General features: G+C 59.4%; 2 protein-coding genes across 3 annotated transcripts; one reads left to right on the top strand and one right to left on the bottom strand.

The window, feature by feature from the left end:
- Nucleotides 1–55: 55 nt before the first annotated feature.
- LOC117641892 lies at nt 56–1,421 on the top strand. Its single transcript, XM_034379658.1, has 4 exons — nt 56–510; nt 603–785; nt 869–1,039; nt 1,118–1,421. The coding sequence occupies exons 1-4, from the start codon at nt 310–312 to the stop codon at nt 1,283–1,285; spliced, it is 723 nt and encodes a 240-aa protein (XP_034235549.1). The 5' UTR covers nt 56–309; the 3' UTR covers nt 1,286–1,421.
- On the bottom strand, nt 1,326–27,755 carry LOC117641888 (fibroblast growth factor receptor homolog 1-like). Of its 2 annotated transcripts, none has more exons than XM_034379653.1 (13): nt 27,448–27,755; nt 19,891–20,059; nt 7,599–8,249; nt 7,322–7,518; nt 6,925–7,234; nt 6,614–6,802; nt 6,019–6,218; nt 4,506–4,644; nt 4,148–4,422; nt 3,493–4,053; nt 3,216–3,409; nt 2,963–3,103; nt 1,326–2,873 (listed from the first exon to the last, which is right to left on the bottom strand). In XM_034379653.1, exons 2-13 carry the CDS (start codon nt 19,997–19,999, stop codon nt 2,666–2,668), a joined length of 3,174 nt encoding a protein of 1,057 aa, XP_034235544.1. In that variant the 5' UTR covers nt 20,000–20,059; nt 27,448–27,755; the 3' UTR covers nt 1,326–2,665. The 2 variants fall into 2 exon arrangements, with proteins under 2 accessions (XP_034235544.1, XP_034235543.1); XM_034379652.1 differs by having other exon boundaries at nt 3,493–4,059; nt 27,448–27,753.
- Nucleotides 27,756–27,954: the final 199 nt, after the last annotated feature.

The following is a 27,954-nucleotide window of genomic DNA, read 5'->3' as shown; positions in this document are numbered from 1 at the left end:
CTGTTTTGGCCGCGTGCGAATCGCGTGCCATCAGGCAAGGCAGCGAGGAGAGATAAGTACATCCGCCGATTTCGCCATTTTGGAGCGTTTTTGCTTTTGTTTTTTTGCCTCTAATTGGCGGCCGCCTTTGCATGCGCGCCTCGGCAGCCGGCACGCGACCGCCTAGCCTGCATCTGATGGCACTGGCCGAGGTGCACGACCGCTCTCTCCATCCTTGTCGCACTCGGGGCGCGCCGCCGACCCGAGGGCTGGAGGCTGGAGGCACTCGCATCTCCCCTCATTCCGTTCCATTCCCCGGGCGGCCCGGCCATGTCTGGCCATGCCATGCATGCGGACACACCAGCCCCTCTCGGCGTGCTGCTGCTGTGCCTCGGCTGTGCTGTCGGCCTCGGTGTCGGCCTCGGACACCGCGACCGCGAGGTCGGCGCCGTCAGCCTCCGCCAAGCTCCCGTTCCGACTCCGAACCGCCAAGCGCCCCCCATCGGCGATGTCCCCGACGTCCGGAAACGCGTAAGGAGAGATGTGGTTTTTCATCGTCACTCGTTCCTCACCGAGCTGAGCTGACCCATGTCTGGCCTGTGTGATTTCGGACATCCATCCAGCCAAGCCGGCCATCCTTTTTGTCCTCTCGCCTGGTGGCGGAGATCCCATTCTTGCGGGAGTGCCAGGACGTCCCCACCAACTCCATCAAGTACTTCAACATGACCACCAGGTTGGTGGGCAAGGCGGACTTCTTTCTTAACGGCGCGTATGAAATTTCCCGTCTGGCCAAGGATTTATCCGAGGTGGGGTGAAACTTTTATGCTGTTCACAGTAGTCCAAAATGGGAGATTTAAAAAACAATTGTTTCTTGTTCTGTGGTTTTTAGATTGTAATAATACTGACAAAGTGCAAGGAGATAGTCTCTGCCAACACCTGCGAGCACTTCCAAACTTGGCGCTTCAAGAAAAACATCTGTCAAAATATTTTCTTTGGAAACCAGATTTGGGCCAAGTTTAATGAAAATATCATTCCCACTCCGAAGTGCCCTGCAGCGCCAGTATGTTAATTTTGATGCGCTTAAGTTTGAATTAGATGTTATTTAAAATTTGTCTTCACACAACTGATCTTCCTACAGGGCACCTACCAAATAAGGAATGCAACAATTGACATAAATGTACTTCAGACACTTCCCATGCCGCTGGAAGGTCACGTGTACCGCGCGAGACACTTCATGATGGAACCTAATGGCGTACCGCATATTTGCTCTGAGGCCGAGATTCAATTCCATAGATCACGGAATTGACTGACTACTGTTAATGGAGATGATATGAAACACAAAACAGTAGCATAAGATCAATGTTTTAATAAATTACACATTGTTTACAAAGGTGAGTCATGTACTACATACATTGTATGTAATAAAACACACATACAGCAAAGCCTTTTCTGATACTTGTTTACGTAAACTACAGAAAGTTCAATACTATAAAAAAAGAAAAAAAGAATTCTGAACTTCGGTCTCTTTGTACTTTACATTATTTAACATAAAATATAAATTAACTGTACACTTTAAACAAAAGCAGAGATACAGTATTTACAGAGATATTAAAACCACATGTTCATGAATGGAAAAATAATTTACAATGTTCACAAGGTTTATTTTACGACTGCCTTTGAATATCTGAGACGAAATTAATTCAAAATACCACTAAGTGGTGTCACCCACTAGTTAATTACTCTTGGAACAACACAACTAGGTAAAGCTAAAGTACATAACAGTAAAAACAATCAACAATATTTTCCCATCCATGATCTACACTTTTAACAAAGCTTTAATTAAAAGTCATTTCAAAGGTAAAGTTTCTTTTTGTTCTTGATAACAAAAATTTAGAAATCTTACAGTAACATACTACAAAAGCAGTACAATAATCATAAATTAATAATCTTCCAAAAAATAACACAAAATAATAATACTATTTGATGACTAGTCAATACATGTTTACAAGTTACACTATGCATCAATGCACGAAGGCTGATGTGTATAGTGCATTGATCAACAATTTGGTAAAGATGAGGTCATTTAGACAAACATAAATGAACCTTGGCATAGGACTTCCCCACCCCAAGATGAGAATACCCCTAAATGCATAAATAAATATGAAGATTGCACCTGTGTCACCAGAGAGAGATGCTTTCCTCACTTAACAGATATGCCCTGATATTCTTGAAAGGCTAACAGCTTGCCCTAAAAAGTAGTACATCTATGACTTTGTACACATTTACCACCAGCCAATCCAAACCTTGAAATACACCATTCAGTCAACAAAAATACATGAAGCTAAAATTAAACAAAACAACTAAAGAGAGCACATACAATGATTGAAATAATAATGGATATTTACAAATGGACTAAGAAGCTTTGGTCAATATTTACATTTTAATGAACTTTAACTTTAATTTGTCTGTGTTGTTGTTATAAAAATACAAGAAGTCTATTGCAGTTAAACCTTTAAAAGGAAATCGCATACGTACTGCTTCCCTGGCTACATGGTACAGACACATAGCAGAAACACAGCAAATTTTAGAGCCTCTTTTTGGTAACTGGAATTTACGAGTAGACACAAACTTTCAGTCTTTGGCCAACGCTGACACAAGGAGCCTATCAACGTAATGTTTGCTGATATTATAAAAGATTTGGAAAGAGCTCCAGATCATTGTCTTCTTCATCTTCATCTTCGCTTGAAGGAGGAGTCACTAGCTGAGGCATACCCAAATTCAAATATTCCTCATTGGCTGTCACAGTTAAGATTCGATCCAGTTCCTCCACAAGTTCTTCAAAAGTTGGCCTTTCATTGGGTTGATAACTCCAACATTCTCTCATCAGCATATACCTAAAATAGGAAGATAAAAATCATGTTAGGAACAAATTTTAAAAAAGACCCATACATGTTACTGGAAGACATGGAAAGCGGAAACATACATTTCTAATGAGCACGCTGGAGGCTTTTCCATTCTGTGACCACTCCTTAAAAGCTGGAATAGGTTTTCAACACTGGGCATGGATGGATAAGGTGTTCCACCTAATGTCATTATTTCCCATAGAAGAATTCCGTACGACCAACTGAAAAAGTCATAAGAAATAACATTATGCAAAGAAATGGACGTAATTACACCTCTTTCCCCCCTCCCCCCCCCCAAAAAAAAAAAAAAAAAAAACAGGAATGTTGACTTACACATCAGATTGTGTTGTGTAAAGCCTGTGGAACAGTGCCTCGGGCGCCATCCACTTGACAGGAATGCGGCTGTTGGTCGTCTTTCTGTAGTAGTCATTACAGTGAATGTCTCGGGCCAGACCAAAGTCGGCAATCTTGATGACGTAGTCATCACTGACCAGCACATTACGCGCAGCCAAGTCTCTGTGGATACACTGCAACAAAATAAAGGCCACACAGGTGAGACGGGGCCAAAATGGACGGTGATGAAATGGTGGTAACGGCGACCGATCCTCACCCTTCTCGACGCCAGGTACTCCATGCCCCGCGCCACCTGGTACGCGAAGGACACCAGGTCCTTGTGCGTCAGGGTCCTGTTGACGCCGATGGCGCGCTCGTACCCGGAGGCCGACACGCCGCCCGTCGAGGCCCCGGACGCGGGCCGCTGCTGGCGCAGGAAGTCGCGCAGGTTGCCCAGCGGGGCGTACTCCACCACCACGTACAGGGGCCCGTCCTGGGTGCAGCAGCCCAGCAGGTTGATGATGTTGACGTGCCGCCCGATCATCTTCATCATCTCCATCTCCGACACCAGGTCCATCATCTCGGCGTCGGTGTGGCCCTCCTTGAGCATCTTGACGGCCACCGTGGTGGTGACGCCCTGCTTGAGGATGCCGTGCGCCTCGGCGCGCACCACCTTGCCGAACGCGCCCTCGCCCAGACTCTTGCCCAGCGTCATGCTGTCGCGGGGGAACTCCCAGTCCGGGTCCACGGGCAGCTCGTACTCCGAGATGGTCAGGCAGTCGATGGGCGCGGACGACTTCTGCTTCTGGATCTTCACCATGGGCATCAGCAGCGGCTCCTGCGACTGCGGCAAAAGAAGGGCAATGTTAGGAAAAGACTCGAAGTGAGGAAGCCTCAAGACCCTGACGCAGTCCCTCCCCCTCGGCGCGTACCTGCGAGTCCCCGACGCTCACGGTGCTGGCGGCCCCGGAGTTGGGCCTGTTGGCGGGCTCCACGATCACCTTCTTGGTCCAGTGCGTCACGGCGGCGGCCGTCTCCAGCGCCTTGAGCTTCTTGAGCTTCTCGCGCTTGAGGCGGTGGAAGATGCTGATGACCACGGCCACGGCGATGAGGAACAGCAGGCACAGCCCCGCCACCAGCACGTTCATGACGAAGGCCGTCGGCCCCGCCACCTGGATGTGGAGCTGCGAGGGCTCCGTCTCCTCGGCTGCGGGAACGAGGACAGGGGACACAGTTAGGCCTCCGCGTTCGCACCCTGCCGGGTCGAGTCGAAAACGACTGGATACTCACTGTCCACGACGCGCAGGTACGCCATGGCGTACGTGATGCCCAGGCTGTTGCCCGCCACGCACGCGTAGAAGCCCTCGTCCTCGTGGGTCACGTTCGTCAGCCGCAGCACCTCCGGGTCGTCGGCGCCATCGTCACCAGACTGTGGGGCGAAAGGGGGCAGGTTAGCGCGACCACTGCAAGAGGGACACTTGGGGGAGGGTGGGGAGCATGCTATTTCGCGCTCGTCAAATATTTAAAAATAATTATTTATACACAATGAGCGCCGAGGCTTCGGCAATGATTATTCGGCTAGTCGATTCCGAGAGAATCTAAACTTTACTCACTCCATGCACTTACATGCACTCTTCACTGCAAAATATTACGCAGCGTGAAAAACAAAAGAACACTTTTACCATAGCACAATGTTCTCAATATTTTAAAAATCAGATTGTTCAATAGATTTCATGCAACTGATTAGGAATAATTTTAAAGATTGCAAAGAAGAAAGTGGTATATACACTCACACACACTCAGAAACAGTTCAGAGAATGCAACAGAAGATTAACAGTCAGGATAGAGAGAGAGAAGGCGATCATCCTGCCTGGGTTGTTCATGGTTAGTGGGGCTGAAATCTTTTGATTGCATTTGGCATTTGTTAATTGGGTTGGTACGTGCACGTTGTTGAATGCATACACCACTGCAGGTTCACTGCAATGAAATAGCTTACTGTACCTGAACCAGTTTGTAGGTATTTTGATCCTGCGAGTAATTCCCCTTCACCCAAAACAAGTTTGGGTGCAAGTCGGACAGGATCTTACAGCTGAAGAGAGCCGCTCCACCCACCACAACCGTAGTGTTGACAGGAGATTCCGTAATGATTGGCTTGTGGTTCAGGCGCTCTGTGAAAACCAAAAGCAGCACCGCCACCAAGAGTCAAAGCGTTGTCAGGAATAATATATAACACTGAGAAAGCTTTTAAAAAAGCAACATATAAATTGCATAGTTTTAAGGTCACAAGTCGGTCACATCAAGCATAGATTGGAGTTTGCTCAGTAAATAATTAAATATATCACATTTAAAGATGATAAAACTCGAGTTAAGAAGCTTGAGTAAGCACATTTTTCTGTTCACATTAGCACAGAAGATAAATACAGGTGACACTCTTCACAATTGAAAACAGACGATACATTCAGGGTATTTAACAAGGGCAGATCAAAACTAGAGCACAACATGCAAGCACACCATGCAGCAACAACCGTGCATGTCTCCGAGCGAACGACATTTGCACAGAGGGAAGCCCCAACTCGGAGCGGAAACGAAATACGACGACCACCACCACTACAACCAACACCACCACCACCAGTAACAGCAACAGTCGAGCAGCAGCCCTGCCACCAGCTCCTCCACGCCGTCCGCGTCTCTCGCACGCCACCAAAGCTCGCCGACGTCACCACCACACGCGCGGCTTCGCGGCGCGGACTGAGTCGCCACGCCACGCCACGCCGGCCTCCTCGACGTCGACGGCGTGCTTTACCTGGATGAGGGTGCCGTTGGGCGGCTCGTCGCCCCTGCCGCCAGCGCTGGCGGCGCCGTCCTCCGGCGACAGGCGGAACCACTGGTAAAACGCCGACAGGTCCGCGTACAGCGGGCACTCGAACGAGGCGCTGGCGCCCACGAGCGCCGTGGCGTTCCGGGGAAAGCCCTCCTTGACGTAGGGCTTGTGGCGGAAGCGCTCTGTTCCAAAGGGAAGAAAAGGGGGCCATCATGCTCACATGCACAGTCTCACATTCGGGGTCACCCACCAGGGGGACTAAACTACAGTCGCAGTGCAGCCACGGTGCAGCCCAGGGACTTCCCCTCGAGTCGAACATGCACAGCCGAGACGGAGGGCTCGTCAGCAGACAGCGCTCGTCTCTCGTCCCGGCAAACGGGCACAAGGACATTCGGAACCCAGGTGTTAGCGTCTAGGACTAGGCGGGTGTTAGGCAAAGGCATCCAATGGGAAAACTCAAAAGGGAAACACGAACATCACGCGCGACATGCCGTGCCATGCGATTGACGTATTGGCACGCGAAGCCTGCAAGGAAAACCACATTAGCGCGAGACAAGGATGGGATGGGGCAACTCACCGATCACGTCCAGCTTGGTGGAGTGCTCGACGCAGCCCAGGGCGTTGCACACGGTGCACGTGTAGTTGCCGGAGTCCTCCGTGACCAGCTCCTCGAGCACGATGGACCAGTTGCCGACGCGCACGGCGCCCCACTGCCGCTGGATGGGCGCGCCGTCCTTGGTCCACGTCACGTTGGGGCAGGGGTTGCCTGCGGGCAAGGCGGCCAAGGCGTTAGCGCGGGGTCAAACGTAAAGCCAGAGTTGCGGGCTCGACGGCAGCCTGCCTTCACGGAGACGCACTAGCTCCGGGGGCTCCAGAGTCCACACTCACCGAAAGCGGGGCACTTGAGTCGCCACATGTTGCCGGCCGGCTTGGCGTCGTACGGCGCCATGGCGTCGGCCTTGGTGAACTGGGGCGGGCTGGCGGGGTGCTTGTCCGAGCTCACGCCCTGCATCACGTTGCCGCGGCAGTGCAGCGCGTCCTCCTCGCTGGGCGGCATCACGTGCAGCCAGGCGCTGGCCGAGGCGCGGCCCTTGCCCACGCCGTTGTGCACCACGCACACGTACCAGCCCTCGTCGTCCAGCGTCAGGTTGTCCAGCACCAGCAGCCGAGGGAACACGTTCGGGGGGCCGCCTCGCGACTGCAACACGCCAGTCACCACCACGTTACGGTACACCGCACCCTATGCTTCGCTTCACCATCTCCGCGTTGCCGGCGCCGGACCTACCTGCACTTCGTGGGTCCTCATGACGTCGTCGTCCAGGGCGGCGCCGACGTCCTCGCCGGGCGGCAGGTGCACCCAGCGCACGCGCGACGACTCCGGGGCGTCGGGGGACGGCTCGCACGCGAAGGAGGCCGTGCCGCCGAGGGTCTCCGACGCGTTGCGCGGCGCCTGCAGCACCAGCGGGATGTCCTCGGCTCGGCCTGCAACACCACGAGGCTGTCAAGCAGGGGTCCTCGCGGCCTGGACGGGGCAGGGCGTGGCGGGCGGGAGCGGCACTCACTGAAGACGCGCAGCAGCACGGTGGACGCGTCCGACCCCCTGCCGTTGGCCACGGTGCACGTGTAGTTGCCCGAGTCGGCCACGCGCAGGGCGCGCACCTCGATGGACGTGCCCTGCACCAGCGCGCGGCTCATGGGGAAGGGCTCGCCGTCCTTGATCCAGAAGGGCGGCGACGTGGACGGCCCCGCCACGGGGCAGGCCAGCACCACGGAGTCGCCCTCGCGCCGCGCCTCGGTGCGGGGGGTCTTGGCCTTGGGCGCCGTCAGGTCCTCGTCGGCGCTCGAGTCCAGCGAGTCCTGCAGCGAGGGGTCGCGCGCGTCCGCCTGCATGTCCTGCAGGAAGTCCTCGCGCTGCGCCGACAGGGCCGAGGGCGGCGCCAGCCTGGAGGCGGCCTTCGAGGCCCCCAGCACGATGAGCGTCGCGTTGGCCCAGGCCCACGAGTCCGCGGCGCCCCGCGGCCGGCAGCCGTAGTCGCCGGCGTCCTTGCGCTTGACGGCGCGCCACTTGACGGACTGCTTGGCCACGCGCACCCGCGTCGAGTTGCCCAGCACCGCGCCGTTCTTCCACCACGTCACGTCCTGCACGTCCTGGGGGCACCGCAGCCTCAGCTTCTCGCCCGCGTCCACCTCCACCTCGAGGTGCTCCCCGGGCACTGCAACAAAAGAACCGCCAAATGAGCCACACTTCCGAAAAGTTCATAGGAATTTAGTAGACTGGGGGCCGTTTACAGAACGCTGCCCGCGTGAACCGCAAGGGGGGCGCACAGCACAGGCCCCAGGTTTGTTTACGGCGTCCGCAGGGCTCCGCAGGGCACTGCAGGGGGCGGCGCGCGTGCTATAAGCAGCACGCGGTCAGTTGACGTCCCGTCCGCCGCGCCGCAGCCGCACCAGAGCCCCCGGCGTCCGCCGCACAGATTCATCAACAATTTTCAGCAACCGTTTCCCCGCCAGCCTCAAGGTGGCCGTCGTCCTGGCCCTCGCCGCGGCCACCGGAAGCGCGACCTGCGCGAGGCGGCGCGGGAAACGGGGCGTCGTTCAAACGGGCAAGACGGCGGCGCGCGACGAGAATAGTCGAAGCAATACACCTACAGCGTGTTAGCCTACACCAGGGAGACGGCCAATGAGTAATGTAGTCGGTGACAGACTCGGCGGCGCGGCGCGGGGCGGAGTGCCGTGCAGAGGAAGTCATCATATCGGAAACACTTTCCCCGGGTCGCGGCGCGTTTACGGCGACAAGCAACGCACTTGCCGCGACCCGGTGGGGCCTTCCCCGCGACCCGCGGGCCAACTTCCGGCACGCCCGCGCCGCGCGCCGCTCCGGGGCTCCTCCAAGACCCTCCCCGCCACGTTCCAACGCACGGTTTGCAGCACCGCCGCGGACGGCCGCTGGCCGAGTCGGAAAACAAACAGGGCTGCCGAAACGCGGTTCGACTCCGCACCTGCCCCCCCCCCTCCCCCCCACCCTCCAACCCAGAGCGCTTTTCAACGCCCACGCCCCCGCATGCATATGGACTCAAGGCCCAGTAAACAGGCATTTATTACGCCGGTTTTACGCCCTTCGTCGCCCGGCCGCTCGCCGAGCCCGCCGTCCTGCTGCACGTGTCCGTCGACAAAACCGTCCGGCGAGCGGCCGCCGTCGCCGCCCGCTCCAGTTGTCCGTCCAGCTGTCCGTGCCGCGGCACGGCACTGCGCACGCACGCACGGCCCAATGACAGCTGTCCCCCGACCGACGCGACACGCGTGACGCAAGTCGGGAACACAATCATAATCGAGCCGGGCCACGATTCCCGCCGTGATCGGCCACGCAAAAGCAGCACGCACGCAAGCGCCCTGCACGCGCACGCGCAGCGCACGCGCCGGCCGCGCCATCTGTCCAAGTCCCCGGCGGCCTGCAGGCGGCGCGGAACGCGGGGCCGCGCAGGCTGCGCAGGCTGCGCTCGGCGACTGCGCCCGGCGACGCGAGGCTAGGCAGCCCGCCGTGCCGCGCCGCAGCGCACCGTGCCCGCCTGCCAGGCCGAGGCCGGCGAGTCGGGCTGGCAGCCACGCGGGGCTGAGCGTGCCAACGTACTACACGGCGACGGAGGGGCCAGACGGACGGACTCGTCAGGACGTCCGAGGGGACCGACGTGGCCGTCGTGACGACACCGGGCCGCCGCGACGCGTCGCGACGCCAACCAACGAGCGTCACGACGCCAGCCAACGACAGCGCGGCAGCGGAGGAAGAAATAACCGAGTGAAAACAAAACGGCGCGGCCGGCAGCGAGCAGCGCGTCAGAGCAGAGCGGTTCGAACGAGCGGACATAACGCACGGCCGCCGGCTGCACTGCAGGCCGGTTCCGAACGGTCGTCTCGTCTCTGTCGCACTCGTGGGCCGCCCCGCAGCGGTGCGAGAGAGACAGACGGCGCCGTTCGGAGTGGGCCCGCGGACGGGCCGTAATCTCAGCCCCGCGAGCCACATTGTAGTGCGAGCGCGGACCGGCGCGGCGCGGCCCAGACGAGCGCCGTCCTCTCAAGACGTCTCGCTGGCGGTGCTGCTGGCCAGGCCGTCGTCGGCGTGGCCAAGTACTCGCGGCCAGATGGGGAGGGCGATTGCCTCGCCGCGGTGCGCTGCTACTCACGGCGCCAACGGGCCGTCAGACAGCGTCGCGTACAGTACACACACAACACACACACGCACGCACACAGACGCGACAAAGGTGGAAATTAGTCTCCGACTTTTACCCCCCGACTCTGGCAATAAAAGTCAAATCCAAGTTTTTTCCTCCTGGTCGTGAAGCGCGGGGAGCGCGGCCACCCCGTCCGACGACGCCGATCGTCCGGCCGCCGGCCAAGGACCAAGGGCTCCACCGCCACTTGCCACTAAACGGGCCGGCCGTAAAAAAAATAAGTAAAATCAAACTCAAATAATTAGAGAAGCGCGCAATAAAGTCGCGACGACGGCCTTTATCCCCGCCTCCGTTTATGAAGACATGAAAATGGTGTGCGAGCGCGCACCAACACACTGCCAGCCTGCGTGTGTGTGTGTGTGTGTGTGTGGTGTGTGTGTGTGTGTCTGTGTCTGTGAGTCTGTGCGCGCTCGCTGACGCGCCAAACGGAAGCCAGTGCGGTCGGTCTGCACATGCCGACTGGCTGGCTGGCTGGCTGGCTGGACTGCTGGTCCAAAAACTGTGAAAAAGCGGCCACGCCGCGGGCCGCGTCTCTACTACGTCTCTGGTGCCGCCGCGCCGAGGCTGGCCGAGGCTAGCCGTCCGGCGGAAGCTGAGGCGATGCAGATCTGCCAACTTGAGCCAAACACTCGCTCGCGGATGTTCTTCGGTCAGCGCGGCAAAGCGCGCCAGCGCGGCCAACGGAAAACAAGAAACAACACACCCCGGCCGTCCGACGAACCGCCCCCGCTCCGTCGTTTCTGCAAACGGCCGCTGGCTCACACTTCAGCCTTCAGCGCGCAGTGGGCAGGATGTTGCAGTGTGGTGGCACCCCCGCGGGCCAAATCCAAAACGCACCGCCGAGACAAAAGAGAGGGAACCCGAAAATGAAAAAGGGGCCAAAACGACAGCGTCGCCAGTCTACATGATTAGCACGGCGGGGCGTAAAAGGTCCGGCCGCCGCTAAAAGTGTCAGCAGTGGGGCTGCTTATGGGCTGACTGCCTGACTCCGGCCTTGCACCACGCCCCGCCGAGCCACGCCGAGCCACGCCGCGAGGACCCCCGCCCCCTCCCCCTCCCCCAGGCGTCCCTGGCAGGCCGAGCGAGCGCCGGGGACGCACACATAGGGATGTAAGAGCAAGTAATATTACCGGTAAAGAATGGTAAATTACGGTAAAATACGGTATTTTACGCAGTCGCCGGTAAAATTAGTATTTTTTGGTAATTTTGAAACTATTGTTAATTTTGAAATAAGCAGTCCGCAAAGTTTGTCAAAACAGCGTCAAATGTGTAGAAATCGTGGTTTGAGCTGACTTTGGACAGCCACTGCGTCTGATCTATGGTGCCTAATCGTTCTCCCCCAACGGGTAGCTGATCTTTGGGCCTTCCTTTAGAACACCTTTGTTACGGAGTGCGATTGGCCGCCTTAGTTTGGGAGCGGTATTGCAGCAAAGTTTGTGGAAACGGTATCAAATGTGTAGAAATCGTCGTTTGGGCTGACTTTGGGCAGCCACTGCGTCTGATCTAAGGTGGCCACGCGTTCTCCCCCAACGGGTAGCTGGTCTTTGGGCCTTCCTTTAGAACACCTTTGTTACGGAGTGCGATTGGCCGCCTTAGTTTGGGAGCGGTATTGCAGCAAAGTTTGTGGAAACGGTATCAAATGTGTAGAAATCGTCGTTTGGGCTGACTTTGGGCAGCCACTGCGTCTGATCTAAGGTGGCCACACGTTCTCCCCCAACGGGTAGCTGGTCTTTGGGCCTTCCTTTAGAACACCTTTGTTACGGAGTGCGATTGGCCGCCTTAGTTTGGGAGCGGTATTGCAGCAAAGTTTGTGGAAACGGTATCAAATGTGTAGAAATCGTCGTTTGGGCTGACTTTGGGCAGCCACTGCGTCTGATCTAAGGTGGCCACGCGTTCTCCCCCAACGGGTAGCTGGTCTTTGGGCCTTCCTTTAGAACACCTTTGTTACGGAGTGCGATTGGCCGCCTTAGTTTGGGAGCGGTATTGCAGCAAAGTTTGTGGAAACGGTATCAAATGTGTAGAAATCGTCGTTTGGGCTGACTTTGGGCAGCCACTGCGTCTGATCTAAGGTGGCCACGCGTTCTCCCCTAACGGGTAGCTGGTCTTTGGGCCTTCCTTTAGAACACCTTTGTTACGGAGTGCGATTGGCCGCCTTAGTTTGGGAGCGGTATTGCAGCAAAGTTTGTGGAAACGGTATCAAATGTGTAGAAATCGTCGTTTGGGCTGACTTTGGGCAGCCACTGCGTCTGATCTAAGGTGGCCACACGTTCTCCCCCAACGGGTAGCTGGTCTTTGGGCCTTCCTTTAGAACACCTTTGTTACGGAGTGCGATTGGCCGCCTTAGTTTGGGAGCGGTATTGCAGCAAAGTTTGTGGAAACGGTATCAAATGTGTAGAAATCGTCGTTTGGGCTGACTTTGGGCAGCCACTGCGTCTGATCTAAGGTGGCCACGCGTTCTCCCCCAACGGGTAGATGGTCTTTGGGCCTTCCTTTAGAACACCTTTGTTACGGAGTGCGATTGGCCGCCTTAGTTTGGGAGCTGTATCGCAGCAAAGTGGATCAAAACGATAAAATTTTACTTTACCCAAATATACCGTATAATACAGTAAAATACCGTATTTTACCCTTATTTACGTAACTTTGAATCTTACCGGTATTTTTACATCCCTACGCACACACATGGTTCGGGTTTTGGGTTGCGGTTCGAACGTCGTCCCGTCGTCGGTTTGGCGCAAGTTTTTCGCCTCGCCGTTCCGAGAAGACGGTCTCGGTCTGCATGGCCTGCGCAGCAATTAGTCGGCGGAGCGGTGCACTTGTGCCCCTGCAGCAGCGAGCCTGCCCGCCTGGCCCCCCAATGACCGCCCCGCCGCGGCTAGAGTCGCCCCCCAGGTGGACCGCGTCGCGCTGTGGCCGGCCGGGCGTGCCAGTTGGAAGCAGACGAAAAGAAAAAACAGTCATTCATAGAGGCCCGAAAAAAAGAGAGAGACGCGTTGCGCGTATACCGTTGGGAAAACAAAGGCCAGCGTCTCTTATGGCGCGTCGCGCGTTTGAATTTGAAAGGGGGCTTCGAGTCACCTTGCCAATGCGGGACGGTGGCCGCGGAGGCAAACGCTCGCCTTGCCCGCCTGGCTTCGGGGCTCATCGACACATGTGTGGCCACCCCGCCCCGCCACACTCCGCCCCGCCCCGCCCGCCGTACCGAGGCACACATGTTGGCCCGCCCCGCCCCGCCCCGCCTCCGGAACTTGTTTTTGCCCCGTTTCGGGAGGTGCCATGCCGCTGCTGCATAGGAGACACGTGCTCGTTTCCGTCCTCAGATGCAAACCGAATGAAGGCGAGAGAGAGAGAGAGAAGCGCGCTTGTCTATTTTCGGCGCGCAAAGCAGAGCGAGAGGAGAGAACACTGTACACGCGAGAGAGAACATTACGCGCGCGAATCCACGAGGAAACGGAATGCACAAAATGCGCACCACCGTCCTCAACGAAAATCCCTACAGCTTCCATTGACTTTTCCATTCAATGTCGATGTGAATCCACTTTTCTCCCACGCCAGGGGCGCGTTGCGCGCTCTCCATTGCGAAGCGCCGAAACTCCTACACGGCAAAAAAGGAGCAGCCGGCACAAAGGCGGGGCAGAGAGGGATTAGCGCAGAACAGAGCGAGCAGGGCGAGCAGCCGCTCTGAAAGCGATAGGCGTAATCCCATACCGGCCCCTGTGTAAGCGCGCCATTCAAGCGTGTGGCCTCACCCACCTGTCCAGGCGAGCGATTCCGCTGCTCTGTCTCTCTCGCACCTCAGCGGCTTTCTCCACGCGTGCGAGAGAGACAGAGCGAGGAGTCCGCAGTAAAAGCAAGTGTTGCGCGCCGTCACAAATCAAAACCGAATAAAAGTTTCACCCTGGCGGACGAATGACCGGTGTCTGATGCCACATGAGTGTGTCCCACACGATATTGACCTTTCGAAATTTCAAGTCCAGCATCCAGCAGCGTGAAAGCAAGTCAAAATGAGTCTCACAAAAAGAGTGCACTTTCCCTTGCAAAAATGAAAACGGCACAATTTTGAGGGAGAAACGGCGGAGTCGACAGGCCTGCGCTGCCACTGCACTGCCACCTGCAGCGGCGATCCTGTACAGCATGACACCGTGCATGACACGCACTCAGCGCGCCAAGAGTCCGCGGAATAAAAGAAAAAACAACAACAAAACTGTGTGTGCAGCGAGCGATCAACGAGTACTTAGTCCGAGCCCCTTCTCATGCGTCCCGCCTCGTATTGGGATCCGCTTTGATGCATGCCAATGGCAGCCAATGGCAGCAGGCAGCGCCAATCCCAATGTGAATGCGAAAGCCGAGGCGCGAGTCAGGTGCTGCAACACACAGCACACGGCGCTGCAGCCAGCGTCCAGTGTAGTATCGCCGTGTCACTGCACGTCACTGCATTGTCATAGCCGCGTGTAACTTGGCACCGTTTCCAACAACGCACCGACACACACTCGGCCGCTCCGTGCCATATTCAAAAAAGTTCACACACGCACCAAAAAAAAATCAAGACAGCAAGCACTTGTCAACAGAGTCGTTTCCCCCTGCGAAAATTTCTTTTCCAAATTCAATCGTCCTTTTCAGACTTCCTCCGACCGGAAGTCGTGACGTGAGCATGACGCTAAAGCGCGCCAAAATGAGTGGGCCAAGTCGCCTAGCTTGCTGCGCTGCCACGCTCCCCGTCCACGTCGTCCACGTCGCGGAGCACGCCGACGAAAGACGTTCTCGTCGCTCTGTCTCTCTCTCTCACAGAACGCCCCATGAGTGCGAGAGAGACAGAGCGGCGAAAACGACTCTCGGAGTCGGTCTGCAGTGTGGCGTAAGGCACAGGCGTGGGTTCGACACACCGGGCTCCCCGCGGCCGGCCCCACGGATATTTGTTTTTCCACTCTTTTATAGCTTCCGTGCGGCTCGCTGCTTTCTTCAACCTTTCCGCCCGGATTGACACCAAAGAAAGAGGCTCGTCGTCGCCAGACCAAGGCAAGGTGCCCGAGAGTGCCGCCGCCGCACCATATCCCACAAAATTTTAATATTTTTCATGACATCGAGTTCGGAGTTTCAGAGTTGGCCTGTTTATTTTTTCGGCACCCTTATGCAAATACACAGGCAGGATTCTGGTATTTTTCTTCCCTGGCTTTTGCAAGCCATTTTCGCCCTTCGACAGGAAGAGCAACCACAGCTCTCCCACGCGGCCTTGCCACGCCGTGCCACGCCGAGCGGGCCATCAGCAGCGCGAACACGAAACCAAAACACGCCTGCCATAGAGGTCATCCCGCAGCAAATCGGTGCCGGCGAGCTTCGGAACCCCTCGAGGGGGAAAGCACTCGCGTAATAGTCGGGTCACTCTGTCCGTAATAGCACGCGTAATAGTGCGCGTAATAGTAGCGTAATAGCTAAAATTCTCAAAATTTGATCGATTTTAGGGGTTTTTTGGTCTGTTTTCAGCTAAATCGCTATATTTTGAGGCGTAATAGAGCGTTATAGGCGTAATAGTCGGGTCGCAGGTTTTAGGAGTGATTTCCCCCTCGGAACCCCTCCACGACACTGGCAAACTGGCATATCCGTCCTGGCCATCCTATGCCAGAGGCGCAGGGCGGCCGCCAGTTTCTCTATCTCTCGCACCTACACGGGCCGTCCCGCGAGTGCGAGAGAGATGCACCGACGGCCGCACGGCGCGGAACCACCCTGCAGGCCGGCCAGGCACGCGTCGCGTCGCGAGCATCACGGATTCAAGGAGCGCCCCGCGCTGCTGTCGCTGCTGTTTCAATACAAGCCAGGGGGACTTGCGGGGCGGGGCGGGGCGCACAGCGCAACGCATGCCGATTATACAGTGGCGCGGCAATCAAGACACCACAAAATAATTTGTTTGCATTTCGGAAAGGCGACACAAGCCGCACGGGGTGAGACGGGCCTGCCAGATCAATAAGGATCAGTTTCTAAAAAAAAAAATAATCAAAAATCAGTCCAGTACTGGACAGCCTAAGCCCAAATTTATAGAGTCCGAGTAGGAAAAGCACTCGATTTCATCCCCGTCGCCTAACATCGATCGATCTTCACACATTCTCCAGAGTCGAGTCGAGTCGCATCGATGACCCACACCGCAAGTGCCTTTTGCCCATCGCGTTTCGCTTTCTCGCTTTGTTTTTTCGGCTGGCGACGCGCTCGTTTTGAATGATTCAACAGGTGGCACGGGAGCTATGTACAACCAACACGCCCATCCATGCACAAGCGACGCGGAGCATCGCGCCACCTCGCCTCGGTGCGTCGGTGTGTGTGAGCGAGCGCGAGCGCCTACACGTGTATGTGTGGGCACGGCGGCCACGGCGGCCACGGCAGGCACGGCGTGCGTGTTCCTCCCATCCAATCGCGGCGCGCGGCACGCGGTGCATATCAAGACCCCCGAATCCCCGCCGCCGACTCCGGGGCGACCAGGGGCGGATCCAGGGCCGCCCGGAGGCTCCTCGGGGTGCCTTCCTGGGCCGCATGCAAAGAGCGGATTTGGCGGTCGGGCCGGCGGGCCGCGGCGGCACAGTGGGCCAGAAGACCGGTGGAGGCGGCTCCAGAGTCGCAAAAGCAGGACTCGAGCCGAACGTGTGACCCCACCGATGGATTGCTCTCCGAACGAGGAATCCATTGGTGGGGTCACACGCTCAGTTCGAGTCCTGTTTAGCGACTCTGGAGCTCCAAAACGCGTCTAGAGTTTTGGCCGCCTCCACTGTGGGCCGGCAGGAGTCCCCTGCAGCTGGACAGGTGCGGCACGGCGCGGCGTCGCGGCCTCGGCTGTATTTATACGGAGCGCGGCAACGCGGCATGGCGGCCGCCCCTCGGGCCGCCCCGACCCCACAACACGCACGCCGGCCACCGCCCTCCCCCACCGCCCAATCAAAATCTCGGTCCCCAAAATAATTTTATATCGCGGCGACGCGCGGCGACGCGGGCAGCGCGGCCGGTCGAGGGGGGGGGGGGGGGGGGAGAGCGACGGGCAGCAAGGCAGGGGGAAGTCAAAGGGAACCTTCTTTCAGTCTCGACATCCGGTCACGATCACCCCCATCATCGCCATCACCTTTCACATCCCCCCCCCCTTTTTCCCTCCCCGATGCGACGTGCCTCGGATCCACGCACGCCCCCGTCGCCGAGTCTCAGCGCGGCGCAGCGCGGGGCAGCGCACTTCCGTGGGCCTGCCGGGCCTGCACGCCCATTCCCAACGCCCTTGCTTTCGTCGCTCCGTTTTTTAGGGGCATTTCGTGCAGGTGGAAGACGATTCTCGTCGTGGGAGGGGGACAAAGCGGGGCGACCCAAGTTTAACCGATTTGCGGAAAACGTTACGTAAAACGGGCGAGGAATCGGATTCCAACTTTTTTGCTCGTTCGGCCTACTTAGCAAATTGCGACATTAGAATGCCGCGGCCTTAGATTAAGTGTATCTGTTGGGGCGAGTCTGTCTTCACAATCAGAGCAAAGAGCAAGGACTAAAGGGTAAAAGCCAGCCCCAGCGGACTTCTGCAACTGTCAAGGTTTTTAAGCCAGGCCAGCCATACAAACCATTGAAGCCTAGGTCCGCAAGAACAGAGCGTCTTCTTGGGGAAACAGCCATCTCGGTCCCCCTCCTCCAGCGTTTACTCCGAAATGCCCCAAAAAGGGGTTTAATTTGTTAGCGGCTTCCCCCGCAAACGTTTCCGGTCCCCCCTATCAATCCCCTCCGGCCCCCCCGGTCTCGAGGCCCAAATTTTCCCCAATCTTCCCCACGCACAGCCCTGCACGACTACTTGGACGGGCCGTTTTGAACCATTACCCCCGAACCCGCCTGTCCCTCTCATCCCCTAGGCACTCCAAGTTTTTACAACAAAATCACCGGCAGGTTTGAATGCCGCTGAGAGCGCCAAATAAGCGGAAATAGCGCAAATTTGAGGAAAATCGAAAATCGATCGCCTAAATCGATTTTTTCGATTAAATCGACACGTCAAATCGATTACGATTTCGATCGAAAATCGACTACTTGAATCGATTTTCGATTTAAATCGAAATCGATTCGACCAACCCTACTCCGTCTCTCTCGCACTCATGGGGCGACCCGTGCAGGTGGGAGAGAGACGAGCCACGCCGGCCCTAGGGAAGGGTGGAGCAAAGCGGTGCGACCATACCGGCGGTTCTACCGTGACCGCACTGCGGAAAACGTTACGTAAACGCCCAGCGGCCGAGGCACATGGATCCGCAACTTCTTGGCTCGGCGGCGCACACACGCACACACACACACATTAGATATAGTCGCGGCCTTTGATTAATGTGTATCTGTGTGAGTGTGTGTGTGCTGTCTATCAGAATCAAAGCAAAGAGCAAGCAGACCACCACCAGGGCTGCCAGGGCACCACCAGCCAGCGGGCACCAGCGGGACGGCCAACTGTCAAGCGTCTTGTCAAGCCAGAGCCAGCCCAGCCAACCAGGCCGAGCCAGCCAGCCAGCCAACCAGGCACGGCGTCTCGCTCTTGCAAACACGCGCCCCAGTCCCTGTCCCCACTCCCCTCCAGCGTTGGTCCGCCAAATGCCCGATTTTTCTAAGCCCCTCTTAGTTAGCGCCGCTCCCCCACCCTCCCCGCGCAAACGAGGCTCTGCCGCTCCGCCGCCGGTTCAACGCTCCCCTCGTCTGACGCCTCCCCTCTCAGTCTCGCAGTCTCGCCCCAAATTGCCCAACCTCTTCCAGGCCGCGCGACGACGCCGTGCGACGCCGTGCGACGCCGTGCGACGCCGTCGCGCCATTCCACCGCCCCCGCCCTGTCCCTCTCACTCCCCAACGGCACACTCCATGAGTGCGAGCGAGACAGCGAGGAGTGCGGGACACGAGCCCGGGGTGCTGCCGCGGGTGCAGGGGGGCGTGCGTGCGCGGAGCGGAGCGGAGGGGTGCTGCAATCCGCACGCCCGCGCTCGGGGCACGGACTGCCGAGGGGGCGGGGCGGGGCGGCGTCTATTTCTGAGCCGCACGCGCAAAAGCCCCTCCTGCCCTGCCCCACTCGCTCCCTTGCAGCGCCCTCGGCACTTCGCCCCGCCCCGGCCCGCCCCGCGATGACCTATTAAAAGGCCGAACCGTTCAATGGGTGCCGCAGGCAGGCAGGGCTGCCCCCTCGGACCGTGTCTCGGACGCCGACGCCGTCATCAGGGCCGTCTCCGTCTTGATCCCCGCGCCCTTTGTTGCAGCAGGATGTTCTGTTCGAATCTCCCGCGACGCCCCTGCCCCCCTCCCCCACACACGTCATTACAGAGCCAATGAGCCCGCGGCGCAGCCGGGCCGCGCTGTGCCTTGAGAGGCTGGGCGGCCCGTCGCCAGTCGGGCCCATGACCCCGGGCCGGGACCACAGTGGAGTGGGCCTCAGTGGGCCTGCGGCCGGCCGCGCGGTCCAGCCAGCCGCTTGCCTTGCTTGCCTTGCCGTATTCCTTAACTGAATAAACGGAATGAGATTGGAAAGGCGGTGCAGGGCGACGTCGCGGCGACGCGAGACGCTGCGCGAGACGCGACGCTGGCCGTGGGATGGGACTGACACTGGCGGACCGGCGCGCCGAGCCGGCCGCAGACACGCCGCCACGAACAAAGTCTGCGTACTCACCCAAAGTCACCACCTGCTCGTCGACTCCGATGGGGGCGGCCAGGACGCTGGCTACGCCCACGACGGCCAGCAGCACAGCCGCCAGCAGCGGCCGCGTCTCCACAGCCATGGCGGCGACGCCGGCTACGCCACTGTCCACTCAGCGGCACCTCGCGCGCCGGTTCCCGTTCTGCAACACAACAAAAACAAAAGGGGCGTTAGGAGATACCGCACAAGCCGCCGGGAGGAGGTGCGTCCCCGTTTCGTTTCTTCCCCGCGTGCCGGCGACTCTTCGATCGCGCCGTCGTCGGCGACCCCTTTGAGCCCGCGCGCCGTGTAGCCCCTCGTCGTCGCGGTGCTCACCACTAGGCGCCACTGAGAGATTGAGGGTCTCGAATTTGCAGCCGTCAATCGGCCCGGCCTCCCCGGCGTAGCCTGAAAGATGAACGCGCCGGCCTTCGACGGGGCTGACTTGGCGAGGGAAGACTAATGAAGGCCTCTTCCTCCCTTCGGTCCCTTCGGGGCCGTCCTCGTCCTGGCTCCGCGCCCCCTCCCACGGCGCCCTGCCTTCGCCATGCCTCCGCCCCGCGGCCCGCACGGGACGCACGACGGCGTCTTCGTTTCCGCACAGCAGTGCACAGCAGCCGGCCCGGCCTCGGCCTCCGCCACGGCCTCCACGCCGTCGACGCGCTGCCCGCACCGCCGCGGCCCGGCCCGGCCCGCAGCAGCCCGCATGCCGCCAAGTGCCTGGCTGTCGTCACCTATTGTCGAGAGTCCTGGTCACTTCGGCCGTCCCCGTCGCCGCGTCGCCGCGTCGCCCCTCTGGCCGCGGGCATGATTTGTGTCCGCGCCACCGCGCCACCGCCCCGCCGCCTCGCTCGCGCGACAGCCGGGCAGCAGCGGCCCGCGGGAACAAGCCGGGAAGGCAAACCCGCCGCCGAGAAATGCAATCACATTAACGCGCTAATGCGACACCAAGACAACGCCGCGGCGCCCAAACCGGTCCCCCCCGAGGGCCCCGCCCGGCCCGACACAGGCCCGGCCGCCGGCGCGTCAGATTCCTCGCGGGATTCCTTCGCCGCGCCAAAACTGATGACAGATTGGACCTCTCTGCACGCCGTCCGTCTTGTCGGCTTAGCGGCCGCCGGTCCTTTTAAAGGTCCCACGGTGCGCGGCGGGCACCTGGGGGCCCTCTAAAGCCTCCAACCCTTCCATTTCACGGATGCCACACACACACAGACAACCACACGTGTGCGCCCCGGGCGGCCCTGGGCCTCGGCCCTCGGCAAGGACACGGCCGGGGATAATCAAGCGTAAGACGCACTTGGCCAAGTTCAAACGGGACAGAGCACTTTGCTTTTTGTTTGGGCTGTACCGCCGGCCTTGTTTTGGGTCGATTCGTGCCGCGCGACGCGACGCACGCATTGGGACAGGTGGGCGGCCGACGGCGGCCGACCCGACCCGACTAACCCGCCCGGTCACGGGAAGGGCCTGGAGGGGCTGCAGTAAAGAGCCTCAGAGGCCACGTCCTTCCGGGACTCGGGGCACCCCTAGGGACACCGCCTGGCGCCGGCCGAGACCCCCACAATCCCTCACGGCGCCGTCTCCAGCCTCGTCAAAAAATGGGGCGTCGTCGGCGACCCCGCAGTAGGGCCGCGGGCACGACACTGAGAATAAGGCGTAAATCAACTCGGCGGCGCGGCACTAAAGTCCGACTGCCGACGTGGTTGGCTTTCCCCCGCGCCGTCCATAGAGCGCCATGAAAGCTCATGAAAACCCGGCAACGGCCATGGCGGGAAGAAAGCCACGTCCGCGGCCCGGAGAAGCGGGGCCCCGCCGGGAAAAGAAGGGACCCCCCCCCCCCCCTCCTCCACCAACGCCTACCGCGCGGCGCACCCGCGTCCCGAAGTGTCCCGAAATAGCGGAGGGCAAGCGCCCCGCGCGTCGCGGTGCGTCGCGGTGCGTCGCGGGCCCGCATCGCTGTGCGCCGTTTGTCACAGTGTATGCTTCATCCTTCTTTCCCAAAAGCCACAACAAGTCATAAAGCGGCCCCGGGTAAACGAAGGGTGACTTGAACGCGGGGCGCAAAGCGCGCAGGCAGGCGGCGGTGGCGGTCGGTCCGCGGTGGAGGCGCGGTCGGCCTTCCCCAGGTGCACGGGGAACCAGAAACAAAAACGGCACTTCTTTCCCCTTTCCTCTTTTTATCGCACTTCCTTTCGTCCTTTCGGGCTTTTGGCGCAATCTGCGTCGCCGCGCCGTGTTGGCCTGGCTAAACAAACGCGTTATCTTCGATCAGTCAACTTCCACCGCCGCGGAGTGCATTGGAGCGCGCGCCCCGCCCCGCCCCGCCACGCCCCGCCACGCCCCGCCACGCGCTCGCCAAAGGGCAGATAAGTAAGTCCGCGTTCCGAGGAAAGGGCCAGGGCCCGTCTGCCCCCCCGCCGCCCCGGCGACGCGGTTCCGCGCGCCCGGCCAGGACAAGGACCCCGCCTTTCTCCTCGACGGCGCCGTGCCCCGCGGTGCCCCGCGCCGCCACGCGCGTGGCGGTGGCACGGCCTTTGTGTTGTCGTGCTCGTTGTCCTCCAGGATTCGTAAACCACGTCCCGGATAAACGTCGCTCGCGCCGCCGCGCACTCTCGCGATGTACACAGGGATTGTGGTCCGCGGTGCATATCTCAGCGCGACGTTCCAGTCAACGCCCTCCTCGGTGACTGTGGCGACTTCCCGTCGTCCGGCCGTCCGGCCGCTGTCCGGCCGTGGGCCGGGGCGTCGACGCGTCGCCGACGGCGTGGGTGGCGTCGCGGCGACAGCCGGCCAGGTCGACGCCGTCGTCCTGGACCTCCCCGCCGTCCACCCGCCCGGCTACTGGCGCCGCCCCCGTCCGCCGCCTCGGCTTGCACAAGTGTTTAGCAGCGGCCGTAACAAGCCCCCCGCCCCCTCCTCAAATAAACACTAATTTGACGGCGCGCTATTTTTAAACGGCGTCTGCCTCTACCTGGCCGTGGGGCCGTGGGGCCTGTTTGCCCGGCCAACAGACGGCTGGAATGTTTGGCCACGCTGTATCTTATCCACTCCGTCTTGATCCAGCCCGTTGACGGACTGCACGCCGGCCCGGCATGTCCGTGCACAGATAGCGGCCTTCTTATCACTCCAGTGGGCCCTGGGCGCATCTCTGGAGGAAGACGGGACTCCGAAAGCCTTTCCAAACGGGCGGAGGCGGGGCGCGCCAGGCCCGCAGGCCCCACGCCGGCGCCGTCGAGAGGCCCGTCGAGGACGCCGTCGGCGGCCATCTTCACTGTTCGACAATGAGCGACGCTGACGGGGCCTCGTTACAGAGGAAAACGCCCCGAACTAGTAGCGACGCGACGCGGCTAAGCCGAGCAGACACCTGTACATCCCCAACCAAAAGCGCGGGACTCGGAAACACCTAACCTACTGGCCACCCTAGGCAAGTCAGCAACTACAGGTGCTTCTGGACGAATATGACACCTGACCGTCGCTGCTGCGATCCTCTTTATGCCCGAGTGGCGAGATCACGTCTTTCCGGGAACGCAGCCCCTCCACGCCACTTCCCAAATTTTCGAGGGGCGGGGGAGGGGAGGGAGTTGGGGCGTCTGGAGGTCCGCCATACAGTGCACAGGAGCCCCTCCCTCCCCGCCCCGCGGCTACTGGCGCTGCCTGGCTGCCGGCGTCTGGGGCAGAGAGAGATAGCATCGCGGATAGGCAGGCGTCCTTGTCCCCGGCCTCCCCGCCGGCCCCGCAGACTCCGCCTAACGCCGCCGTGGACCCGTCCCGGAGAAAGCACACTGCAAGCAGATAAAAACCGCCGCAGCGAGCGAAACCCTAAAATGGCTTGGCAGCGCCGCTGCGCCGCTTGCAACGTCATCGCGCACTCAGTCGCAGCGACCACTCAGTCGCGTTCATTTTCACCGGAAGAAACAAAAAACAACTCGGTCGGTCGCTGCAGTGCGAGTCATCTCAATCAGCCAACAGACACGCTGCCGCTGCAGCGCAGATTCAAACGCTAAGAAGTTTGTGAGCGTGTGTAGTGTGTGTGTGTGTGTGTGTGTGTGTGTGTGTCGGACGTGTACGCGGAAACGAAATCACACATAGACCTGGGGATGAGTTTCACTCGCGCAATGAGCGACTCACAAAAGAGCACCATTCCGCCTCAAAACGAGATATGTATCGCACACGGCACACACAGACACACACACACACACACACAAACACTGAAGGGTCATGTTACGCAGGGCCGCCGCCCCCTGCTCTGATGCACCACAGCAGCCGAGGCAATCCGTCTCATCGCCAAATTCTTGTTTCCTAGACATACACATTGAGAAACAAATACCGAACAAAGTTTAAGCAGCGTTCTAAAAGGTTTAAATTTAGTTTTCTGCTTTATTTTTTGCCAAGGCGCCCGATGCGCGATGCGCACTGTGCGACACTGCGTGGGAAAGGGCCGTTTTGGCGCGCATATGTGGCAGGACTGGCAGGTCGCCGGGCCCTCGGCAGTCCTTGGGCACGCCACGCCACGCCCTCCGAGAAGTCTTTATTCACATGGCCAGGCTCAGCTAATGAGGTCGTCCTCTCATCATTGACGTCTCGAGGCCTCGCACATGGCACGGCACGGCGTGGCACGGCGTGGCACGGCCCAGTCAGTGCGCGCACGGGGCAGTGCGTGGCCAAACGGCCTGACAGCGCGGCACGGTTCCGAATCGTCTTGTCGCTCCGTCTCTCTCGCACCTCGACGCGACGCCTCACGGGTGCGAGAGAGACAAGGCGACGAGGGCACTGTCCGGGGCCGAGGCGCGGGGACGCAGGGACGGCGACGTCCCCTTTTGTCTTCTAGCCCCCCGCCCCCGTCCCCCGAACCGCCTTCGCATGAGGCGTCCTTCCTCTCCTCCTCCTCCTGCTGACATCAAACACATGTTGACTCGCATAAAGAGGCAAAAACGAAAAACTCGGAAAAGCGCGCGGGGGGGAAAACGGTCGCCGTTGATGACATTTCCAAGTACAAATTGTGTGTGTGATTGTGCATTTTTCGGCAGTGTACTAGTGGACATGGGGCCGGCCTGGAAATGACGCTACACTGCAGCCTCTCCCAATCAGGGCAGTAAACGCGCTGCAGACACAATGAATCCGGGCGGAACAGCGCGGGAGTGGCGGTGCGGGCTTTCGGGGCCGCGCTGGGGGCGAGCCCTTATGTGCTCCTTCCCCTTTTGTCACTCAATTCCACCCGTTTTTTCTGCTCCGCGTGTGAGGTGTACGCGCGCACCCAGCGCAACAAGTGTAGGACGGCCTCGCCAAGCCTAGCCAAGCCCACTGCCATTGAGGGGCACCCACCCACCCCCACGGCAACCCTTCCCCTCGAAGAGTCCCGAGAGGTTCTTATACATCGAACTCGAAGCGCGTAGCCGCGTAATCCGATAGCGATTCCTGCGTACTTTTGCTGCAGCGCTTCGGGACCGCCCCTCTCCCACCCCTTTTCCTCGTGACACTGATTGGCTGCCTTCATCCTTCCGAAAGGATTGGCAGACACGTGTTGCCCAGGACGGGTCCTACACTGGGTTCTGTGGCCACCGCGCCGCACTTGTTGACCAAGCACAGCTGCAGTGCACCGAGCTGGTGTTTGCAGGCGCGGGTTCAACCACCCGCCCGTCTTGTTGTTTTTGTCCTTGTTTTTGCCTCTCCTGTCGTCGGGAAGTGAGCGCGCGGTGCGTCGCGGTGCGCGGACCCCTTGCGATGATCCGGGACTGTGGAAAAGGGGCTCGTAAATAGAATAATTAGCCCGCCTTACATCGCGCTGTACGAAGCGCGTTGTAAATTAAGTGGAGTGTCGCCTAATAAGCTGCGAGCGGACAATAGGCAGTGTAGGCACTCACAGTGCAGGCACACATGCAGGGAGAAAGGCAGGAGCCTTTCAAGGTTGTTGACGGGCACCACAATGGCCTGCCGGGCCAGCGCTGCATTTCTAATGTGTTGCAAAGATGCACGCATTCGTTTTCCACCCCAGACTGGGCCTCAGACTATACAACCCCCGGCAAACGACCCCCACTCCGAGGTTCCAAGGTTCCCTGGTCGCGCCGACCATCAACACCCCCACAAAAATAAAATGGTAACATTACAGCGTCGTCAAAAGTTCGTTCCTCTCTGTTGCCGCTACCGACCTTGCTTTACAGTCCAACGGGCGCTCCGCCCGGGGGGAGGGGGACGGGGCAGTTTGGGGGAGTACACTCTCAAATATTAATAAACGAGCACCCCGTTTAAGGAACGGACCGCACCGGACGAGCAACTTGAACTCAGCGTGTGCTGCATGCAGGGGCGCATACACTGGCATTACACACCCACACACTCTCGCAGCCGATGACAACAACAACAGATGCTGGCTGCGTGGTGCTCTACTAACGCCAGGCAATGATGATCAGCACGTATACAGCAGCGACACATTCGGAAGGGGGGGGGCGGACGCCGAAAAAACGGCGTGAAAAAGTCCCCCAACGACGCACGGCGAGGACGCCCTCCGCTATACGACAGCGCAGGCACACTGTCAAGTGTATCTCCGCGGGCGCGGGTTCGAATACCCAGCGGGGAGAACGTTTTCAGACTTGGGAGGTGGCGGGGGTGGCTTCGAAATTTTAATTTTCGGAGTTCTTCACTCCTTCACGACTGTCAGTCAGTCAGTCCAAAGCCGCCGGTTGAAAACTCTGCCGGGGCTGGTGGGTGGTTGGATGGTGGGATTAGTAGACCCGAGTCGGTCCTCGACAGGCAGCAGCCATAGAGGCCCAGCCACCCTGCGGCGCCGGCGACATGGCAGCGTGTTTTTGCCGCCACGGGATAAGCCGGTCGCGCGACGGACGCGATCCTGGCCGAGGCCAAGCGGGGCGGCACCTTGAACCAATCTTCGCCGCCCCCGCTCCACGCGCAGCGCGCAGCCTGACGCAGCCCCTCCGTCGCCACGTCCTGGTGGCGCGGTGGCGGTAGCACCTCGGCTGACGTATGGGGCTGTGAGGACCGGGGGGCCACCGGGCCGCGTTCGGCGAAACCATTTCCCTCGGCTTGCGCCCTCACTGCGGCCGGCGAGCACTGCGCGCCGCCAGGGACCAGGGCCAAAAACGTGAGCTAACCATAACAACGCACTCGAAAGCCAACGCCAGTCGCCAAAGCCCCCCCCCCTTTCCCCCTTCGCCCAGCCCGCCGGGCACAACAACCTCGGGAGCGAAAAGCAAATCCAATCCCTGTCTAACCTCAGCAGCATGCGGAGTTTAGAGTAACGGCCGCGAGGCTGCGGCGAGGCAGGCGTGGCAGGCGGCCCAGATAACAAAAACAAAATGAAAATGGCAAGCAATGGCTCGGGGTAAGTGAGTTAGCAGGCGTGGCTAGTGCCAGGGGTTCTCAGAAGGCGTTGCGTCACGGGCTGCCGAGCAGTTTGCCCCGTTTTACAAAAACGGCGGCGGTAGTATCGGGTTCGCAAGGCTGGCAGGGCGGCAGGGCCGCCGAGGTTGGCAACTTGCAACGACGTCAAGTCGACGTAAAACGCGACACAAGCACAAGAGGCTCGCGGACGACTCGACTCACCATGAACTGTTGTCGCGGTGGAGGCGGAGGGATGGAAGGGCGAGTAATCCAAGTGTCGGCATCCGAAGTGTCGTCCTGGTCTGCGAAGCACCGCCAAGTCGTCCAGCAAGGTCACAAATCACTGCCGCGGGGCCGTGGCTCCAGACCGCGGCGAGCTCGCCTCAACAACAAATGAAATGGCGCCAGTAGGTCCGCCGTCTGCCGCTCGCAAGGGCCCAACACTGCCGCGCCACGCCTCGCGTCGCACACGTCTTGTCGCTAGGGCTCGCAGCGGCCAACTGAACAACACGGCGAGCGAGCAACAGCCGCAGCCGCTGCGGAGAGAGAGAGAGACGAGAGACGCGCCCCTCCGCCCCGCGGAGCGCAACAGCCCGCCCGGGGGTGGGGGTAGCCGGGCAGGCGCGAGGTGGGGGCGCGGTGGCGCGGGCAGGAAGGGGGTGGGGCGGGGCAGGGGGCGGGGGGTGGTAGGCTGTAGGACTGTAAGCTCAGCAGCGCACGTGATCGCAC

This window comes from Thrips palmi, unplaced genomic scaffold (assembly GCF_012932325.1).
Source record: "Thrips palmi isolate BJ-2018 unplaced genomic scaffold, TpBJ-2018v1 HiC_scaffold_15, whole genome shotgun sequence".
Taxonomy (NCBI): Eukaryota; Metazoa; Arthropoda; class Insecta; order Thysanoptera; family Thripidae; genus Thrips; species Thrips palmi.
Note: the sequence above shows the minus strand (reverse complement) of the source record. Positions and strands in the feature narration are given on the sequence as shown.